Source organism: Callithrix jacchus, chromosome 10, assembly GCF_049354715.1.
Source record: "Callithrix jacchus isolate 240 chromosome 10, calJac240_pri, whole genome shotgun sequence".
NCBI classification, from domain to species: Eukaryota; Metazoa; Chordata; class Mammalia; order Primates; family Cebidae; genus Callithrix; species Callithrix jacchus.
In genome coordinates this window covers 128,838,755-128,846,210 of record NC_133511.1, presented here as the reverse complement: position 1 = coordinate 128,846,210, position 7,456 = coordinate 128,838,755, and the positions used below count along the sequence as shown (strand labels likewise).

At 58.0% G+C, this 7,456-nt stretch overlaps 1 protein-coding gene across 8 annotated transcripts in view; it reads right to left on the bottom strand.

Annotated features, from left to right (window-relative positions):
* Positions 1 to 786: 786 nt before the first annotated feature.
* The window catches only part of CARS1 (cysteinyl-tRNA synthetase 1), a 58,294-nt gene continuing 51,624 nt past the window's right edge, over positions 787 to 7,456 (bottom strand). For 6 of the 8 annotated variants that reach the window (XM_078341755.1, XM_035263697.3, XM_078341756.1 and 3 more), the window contains 5 exons: positions 6,295 to 6,375; positions 4,680 to 4,747; positions 2,289 to 2,348; positions 1,792 to 1,875; positions 787 to 1,106 (listed from right to left, as the gene is read on the bottom strand). In XM_078341755.1, the coding sequence (XP_078197881.1) occupies positions 972 to 1,106; positions 1,792 to 1,875; positions 2,289 to 2,348; positions 4,680 to 4,747; positions 6,295 to 6,375 (428 nt within the window). In that variant the 3' untranslated portion in view covers positions 787 to 971. The remainder of the gene's footprint in view (positions 1,107 to 1,791; positions 1,876 to 2,288; positions 2,349 to 4,679; positions 4,748 to 6,294; positions 6,376 to 7,456) is intronic. The other 2 variants (XM_035263698.3, XM_078341754.1) reach the window with 1 other exon arrangement.

The window sequence follows — 7,456 nt, the reverse complement described above, 5'->3', positions numbered from 1 at the left end:
TGCAGAGCGAGGCAGAGAGGGTCTCACTGGCCCCCCCGTCAAGCGCTGAGCATGCAGGGCGAGGCAGAGAGGGTCTCACTGGCCCCCCGCCAAGCACTGAGCATGCAGGGCGAGGCAGAGAGGGTCTCACTGGCCCCCCGCCAAGCACTGAGCATGCAGGGTGAGGCAGAGAGGGTCTCACTGGCCCCCCGCCAAGCGCTGAGCATGCAGGGTGAGGCAGAGAGGGTCTCACTGGACCCCGCCAAGCGCTGAGCATGCAGGGTGAGGCAGAGAGGGTCTCACTGGCCCCCTGCCAAGCGCTGAGCATGAAGGGTGAGGCAGAGGGGGTCTCACTGGCCCCCAGCCAAGCGCTGAGCATGCAGGGTGAGGCAGAGAGGGTCTCACTGGCCCCCCGCCAAGCACTGAGCATGCAGGGTGAGGCAGAGAGGGTCTCACTGGACCCCGCCAAGCGCTGAGCATGCAGGGTGAGGCAGAGAGGGTCTCACTGGCCCCCTGCCAAGCGCTGAGCATGAAGGGTGAGGCAGAGGGGGTCTCACTGGCCCCCAGCCAAGCACTGAGCATGCAGGGTGAGGCAGAGAGGGTCTCACTGGCCCCCCGCCAAGCACTGAGCATGCAGGGTGAGGCAGAGAGGGTCTCACTGGACCCCGCCAAGCGTTGAGCATGCAGGGTGAGGCAGAGAGGGTCTCACTGGCCCCCTGCCAAGCGCTGAGCATGAAGGGTGAGGCAGAGGGGGTCTCACTGGCCCCCAGCCAAGCACTGAGCATGCAGAGTGAGGCAGAGGGGGTCTCACTGTTGAGCAAAGTTTATTATTAATGTCTCAGAGCCAACGACAACATGAACATACATGAACACAACTCTTAATTTAGGAGCTGAGGGTGACTGTAAACATGACTGGAGCATTGGGGCGTTGTGACTGAGGCAGACAGCAGCCACCAGTCCACAATGGCTTAAAAAGTCAGTCCCGTGCCCCCTCACTGGAAGCTTCCATTCTGAGCCATCTGCAAATATTCCTTGTGGAGCTTTTCCTGAGCCTCGAAGAGCTTCTTCAGCTTCTTGGCTTGGCCTTTGCTGAGCTCTTTGCCCTCCATGTCATGTGTGGGCAGACCCTGAAAAGCCAGAGCACAGCAGCTGTTGGTCTCTGCCCCTGGGTAACCCCGACTCCCCTTTCTTGGGCCTCCCGTCTCAAAGCGTGCATCTGATGCAGCCACGTCCTCCTGCTTGGACACGTGGTCACCACACTGCAATTGGCCAGTGCTGGCTCTAGCAGCTAAGAATGGGAGAAGGGTGACCAGAATCCACAGGTGCTTCCTGCCGAGGTGAGGGGCACTGTGACCCTTAGAGCCGACCCATGGCTGAGTTCTGACACAGCTGGCCCGAAGGTACATAGCAAACACATCCAAGGGCCGGCAGGGAGGGGCCTAGAGGTTTGGAGGCAGTGGCTGTGAATGGCCATGACAAAGAGTCTGGGGGTAGGACGCCTAGCTGCGCTACAGCAGCCAGCTTGCGAGGGCCTGGGTGGACCTCGGCCCAGGTCACAACTCCCAGTGCTAGGGAACAGAGCTCACCACGGCAGTGGAGGGCCGCCCTGGCACGGGCTTGCCTAGCTGCTGGGCTGTGGGAGGAGCTCAGTAGTTGGGCCAGGAGGCCCTGGATCCTAAAGCAGGTGTCAGATCTGATTCCACATTTTCTACAAACAGAAAATCTGCTTGTCCAAGGTTGACAATCCCTGTCCTCCCAATTCAATGTGGTCTGCTAACGCTCTGAAAAGGAAGGGAAAGAAGGAATGCTTACATTTTCATCAAACTTGGAGTATTTGTCAGTTTCTGACAAGAACATCTCACTGGGGGGAATCTTCATCTTGGCCAGCTTTGCCGCCTAGAACACACAACACAGCACAGTCACTGCCACCAAGCGGCCCCTGGGGCTCTGCACCGTGACCACGTCTGCTCACACCTCCAGCCCTCAAGTTCAGAGCGCTGTGAAAGATGGGGGAAGGAAGGCCAAGGTGGAGGGAACAGAAAAGGAACAGTGGAAAGCTGGCTGAAAACTCTAACAGCAGTAAGTCTATAAACGCGGGCTTAGAGCTCGGGACCAAACGGCACCGCCTTTCCCCTGCGACTCATGTGAGAAGGGCCTGGCGGGCCTCAAGCGGTGGAGGCAGAGGGTGGGGCTCCATCTGGGAGGGTGTGTGAAGGTGTGCGGGGGCCTGGCTGAGGGCCACGGGGCACGGGGTCGGGGTGCACCCCTGCCTGGAGAGCCCTCAGCCCCAAACAAACATGGTGCTTTACTTCTTGTTCCTGTCTCCTCCGGGCCGCCTCCTCTTTCTTCTTCCTCTTCTCCTCTTCAACCTGAGGGGCAGCACAGAGCCGGGTGAGACAGGGCTGCCCGAGGCTGCCAGGTCTCCCAGAGTGGGAGGTCCAGCAAAACCAGCCCCTTTCCTAGGGCCCGGCGTGGAGGACTGAACAATGACGGGACCACCCCTGTGGGGAGGCAAGCCCATGAGCTGGGCAGCACACCAACCTTCGTCCATTCCCATGGGGATCCTCAGTGGCACCCCTGGGTGCCTGGCCCTGCTCTAGGTGCAAAGGTATGCAGCAGGCAGACAAACAGGACCAGTGCTGAAACATGCAGGCACAACTAACGTGAAGAAATAGACCAGCATGGTAAGCCTGGCCCAAGACGAGAGGCTCCGTCAGGTGATGACCAGGACAGCGCTGTGAAGGGTACCCTGAGCGGGTCTTGGGGTGCCTGGGAAGCAGCAAGGGCCCCGGGGCAGGATAGGAAGAAGGAGCAGAGGCCAGCCTTGGGGGCTAGGTGAGGAGACCAGAGTCCACTGCAACCCCAGGCAGCATCCGGGCAGGAGCGAGGGGGCCTGATGCTGCAGGGAAGGGCTTGCTCATGGAGCCAGCAGGCTGGGTGTGGGTGAGGGGGCCTCAGCTGCTCTGGGAAGTTCTGGCCTGAGCCACTGCACGGACAGACATGCCCTCCACTGACAGGGAGGAGGAGCGAGTTTGGGGAGCTGAAAACCACATTTCCTTTGGACAGCCTAGGCTTCAGATGCTTCCTGGCTCGCTGGAGCTATCAGGCAGGCGGCTGGGCACAATGGTTTTAGGCCACCAGATACGTGACAGATGGTGGAGAAGCCGCAGGGCCAGATGAGGTCTCCTGGGGAGGCTCCACACGGAGCTGGGGAAAAGAAACCAGGAAGGCACAAAGGTCTCAGAGGCTTGGGATGGGGCTGGGCCAAGAGGATCAAGAGCTCTTTCCAGGTAGATGGAGGGAGAGCAGGGCCAGCCGAGGGGAAGGGGCTGCGATGGGGAAGGGGGCTAAGTCAGGGGAAGAAGGAGCTGGCCGCTGAGCTTGGAGGAACCAGAGAGGCAGTGCTCAGAATTTTTGCCTTTTCCCTTTTAAAGTTAGGAAGTGTTTACGTGCTGGTGGGAAGGGTGTAGGCAGAGGCAGGACCCCTACCCCATGGTGCCTTGGGCCTGGGGTGCCTTCTTGCAGGAGTCTGGTGAGATGAGAGTCCCCTGGTTGGAAAACAGGAGCTACCAGAAGTCACAAGGCATAGCCAAGGTGGACAGTGGAAAGGCCAGCGCAAAGGGCACAGGGCCTGCCCTGCAGGGTGCTCCTCTTGTCTGCCCCCTGCTTCGAAGCACTCTGCCGAGGAGTGCAGCACGCCAGGGCGCCTGCACAACTAGCACCAGGCCACGTCACAGCATAGCATGGCAGGCCAGACCCTAGGCTAGGTGAGCGACTGTGATGGAATGGGGAGGGGCCCTGATGGGGCGGTCAGAGCAGCCAACCTCACAGGGCAAGCCCAGCTCCTCCCAACTTGCCAGCCAGGATGGACCTGCAGACCATTCACCGCAGCCTGGAGCTTTCCCCAGAGTTCCGGTTTGTTTTTTCTCCCAGGCACTGCAAACTCCAGCCACCCACACTTGCATCTGGCGTCAGCTCTCCCCTCGTGCCTTGCGCCTTGTGGTGGTGCCAGTACAGGGTGGGCATAGATGTCTTCCCAAACCCGCGTATCCCATCTGTCAATCACCCACCCTGTGGATTCTACTTCCTCAGTCCTGCCAGAGCCTCCTTTCTGAGAGCTGTGGCATCCAAACTCGCCCTCCACAGTGGTCTCCTGCTTTCAGCCTCTTGGGCCCACCTGCTGGTGGCAACAGCCCCCTAGGCCCACCTCCCATGGAGTGCACTGGGGGCCCAGGTGCCTCTCATCCTGCTGCCTGCATTGCAGGGTGCCCCATACACTGTGCCCAGAGGTTCTGACACCGAGTTTTTGTTCTTGTTCTCTCCTATTGGGCACCGTGGAACCTGGACCATCCCTGATCCCAGGAGTGTTGTGGGGTACAGGTGGGGAGTATGCTGGGACAGGAGGTGGACAGGCATCGGGGACATGCACCACCCAGGTGAGGGCAAGGTGAGACTGGGACCTTAACATGTCAGCTTCACAGTTTGCTAAAAGTGACTCGTTTTCACTTAAGCTGAGGAAATGATCTTTTTAAAAGAGGTCCTTCATTAGAAGATACTAGTTAATTTTTCTAACATTTATAAATACTGGGATTTTAATAAAAGTGTAAACATCAACGCTTAAAAAGTAAACTATGTAATAACCCTAATGTTTCTCACATTTTCAACAAATACCAAGCTGAAGTCATCTGCATCTCACTCACCCGTCTCTTTTCTTCTCTCTCTTTTAACAAGGTGTTTCTGTCTACCAGCTTCACCACCGTGGGCAGTCCTGAGAAGAGAGCAGTCTGTGAGAAGAGGCTGCGCTCTGCTCTGTGGGCCATCTCTGCTGCCGGGCCAGCCCTGCCCTGCCCAGACCACACGGTGCTGCCTGGTCAGAGCGAGTGCCCACTGAAGAAAAACCTCCGTGACAGCAGTGAAGCACAGCACAGGAGAACAGTGTGTGCGTGTGCGTGTGCGTGTGTGTGTGTGTGTGTGTGTGTCTGTCTGTGTGTGGTCGCGTGGTCTCGGCTCACTGCAACCTTTGCCTATCGGGTTCAAGCAATTCTCGTGCCTCAGCTTCCTGAGTAGCTGGGACTACAGGCACGCATCACCACACCTGCTAATGTTTTAGTGGAGACGGGGGTTTCACCACGTTGCCTAGGCTGGTCTCAAACTCCTGAGCTCAGGCAATCCGCCCACCTCAGTGGTAGGGTGACAGGTGTGAACCACCACACCTGGTGAGAACGTTTTGTAATTGGAAGGTAGGAAGGTCTTGCCCCGCCGGGAGTCGGAAAATAAGACATGTCATCTGAGATGTAAAATGACCAGGGGCAGAGATGGGTAGTGGGGAGGGGGATAAAGAGGGGATGGTTAATGGGTCCAAACAGGTGGACACAGGACTAGGATCCAGTTCGGGGTGGCACAACAGGGCCACCATAATTAAGAATTTGGTGTAAATTTCAAAATAACCAGACGAGTGGGATTGGAGGGCACGTGACACAAATGGTAACTGCTTGAGGTGACAGCATCTCAATTACCCAAATCTGATCATTATATGTCATATGCATGTATCAAAATGTCACACGTAGGCCACACTGTGCGCCCATAAAGACTGAGCAAGTCTGGGCGCAGGGGCTCATGCCGCTTTAGGAGGCCAAGGCAGGCGGCTCACCTGAGGTCAGAAGATTGAGACCAGCCTGACCAACACCGTCAAACCCCGTCTCCACTACAACTACAAAGATCAGCTGGGCGTGGTGGCACATACCTGCAGTCCCAGCTACTTGGGAGGCTGAGGCAGGAGAATCGCTTGAACCTGGGAGGCAGAGGTTGCAATGAGCCGAGACTGCACCACTGCACTCCAGCCTGGGTGACAGAGTGAGACTCCGTCTCGATAAATACATACTCAATGAATAAATTTAAACAAATGAAAATAAAAACCAAAACATGAATTTTCTGCGGAACAATAAAACCTCCACAAAGTGGGAGGATAAGCATGAAATCTGTTGACAGTCTACAGGACACAGGCATGTTTCCTCAGCTGAGAGCATCAGAAGTGGCTGAGGCTGCAGCAACAGGGGCAACGGGCAGCCAGGCCCTGAGGGGAGACGATGCCCCCGCAGGAAGTGGTGGGATGGACTGGGAAGGAGCTATGGGTGCGCCCGGCCCCTGCCGGGCTGCCAGTGTGGAAATGGTGCTGGGGGACCCACGGGGCTGCCTCTTTGGGATTCTGCATCCACAGTCATGATGCATGAACCTTGGCCCAGCCTCGGGAGATCTCCCTGTGACACTTTTCCAAGCTCTTGGTAACTTGATAGCAAACAGCAAGGGCTCACCCACCTTCATGGTCTTCAAACCGCACCCCAAGCTCAGGCAGGATGTCATCCCGCAGGGCATCGCTCAGCTGAAGAACCTCAGGAACTGCAGGGGAAGCAAAGCAGTTCCATCAGGAACGGAGGCCCACAGACCGTGTGCTTCCTCCAGTGCCTGCGAGGGAGGGGCCGGCAGCAGGATCGGCTGCACAAGCCCAGAGACCAGTGTCCTCCCAGGTGCTGTTCTGGGGGATCAGGGCAGAGCCGGGAAGAAGCATAGCACAGGCTGCTGGAAGCAGCTCTTCCAGGACAGAGACACAAGTTGGGCAGACAGTGGGGGTGAGAGGGTCAGGACAGGTCTGGGGGTCCCTCCGGGTGCTAACACTCTTCACCTGAGGCTGACTGTCGCTGTTGGTGCCAGAGTCAGCTTCCTTAAGGAAGGACCGTTCAGACTCAAGTCCCTAAGGACTTGGTTCCCAATGCACACGGCATTGGGATAAGGGTCCTCATCAGGACCCAGGAGAGCTGTGTCCCAGGACCGCTTAGGAGCTCTAGCTCTGTGAGAATCAGGCCTCCAGGGCTGAAGCGCATGCAGCTGGAAAGGCAGTGGGGGCAGGCTGGAGGTTGCTTCCCAGAACTGCGCTCCCCTCTGCCTCTGACTGGGGACCCAGCCCAGCTGGGAGGGTGAAGGGAGGCATGTCACATGGGGGAGAGAGCTTCGCTCTGTGGCTGACTGGCCTCAGAGTGCAGCACTGCAGACCTGCCCTGCATCCTGGGAGGTTCTTCACACCGGCTCCCGGAGGGCCCCTCTGTGCCTCTGCTCTGCCTGTCTCCAGCCCATGCACCATGACCAGGTGGGGAAAAGGACATAAGGAGTTTTGGGTGTCATGGGGTAAATGGGATGCCCCCCTATCTCAGAGGGACTCCAGAGCACCAGGTGGCGCACAGCGTCTCCTAGACTCCACCGACAGGACGGGTGCTGGGGCTCTCCAAACAACGTTCTGCTCCAAAGGCTGACCTTGGCTTTGCTGGAATCCCCACCCTGTAGCTTTCTTCTGGCCCCTCAGCTTGCTGCGCCCCACTGTGCTAGGTGTGCATGTGCCCTGCCCCCAGCCTGCTGGGACCCCCGCCATCCCGCCCTGTCCTCCTGCCTGCCCTGCCTTTGGGCAGCCCTGACCACACGCATGCTG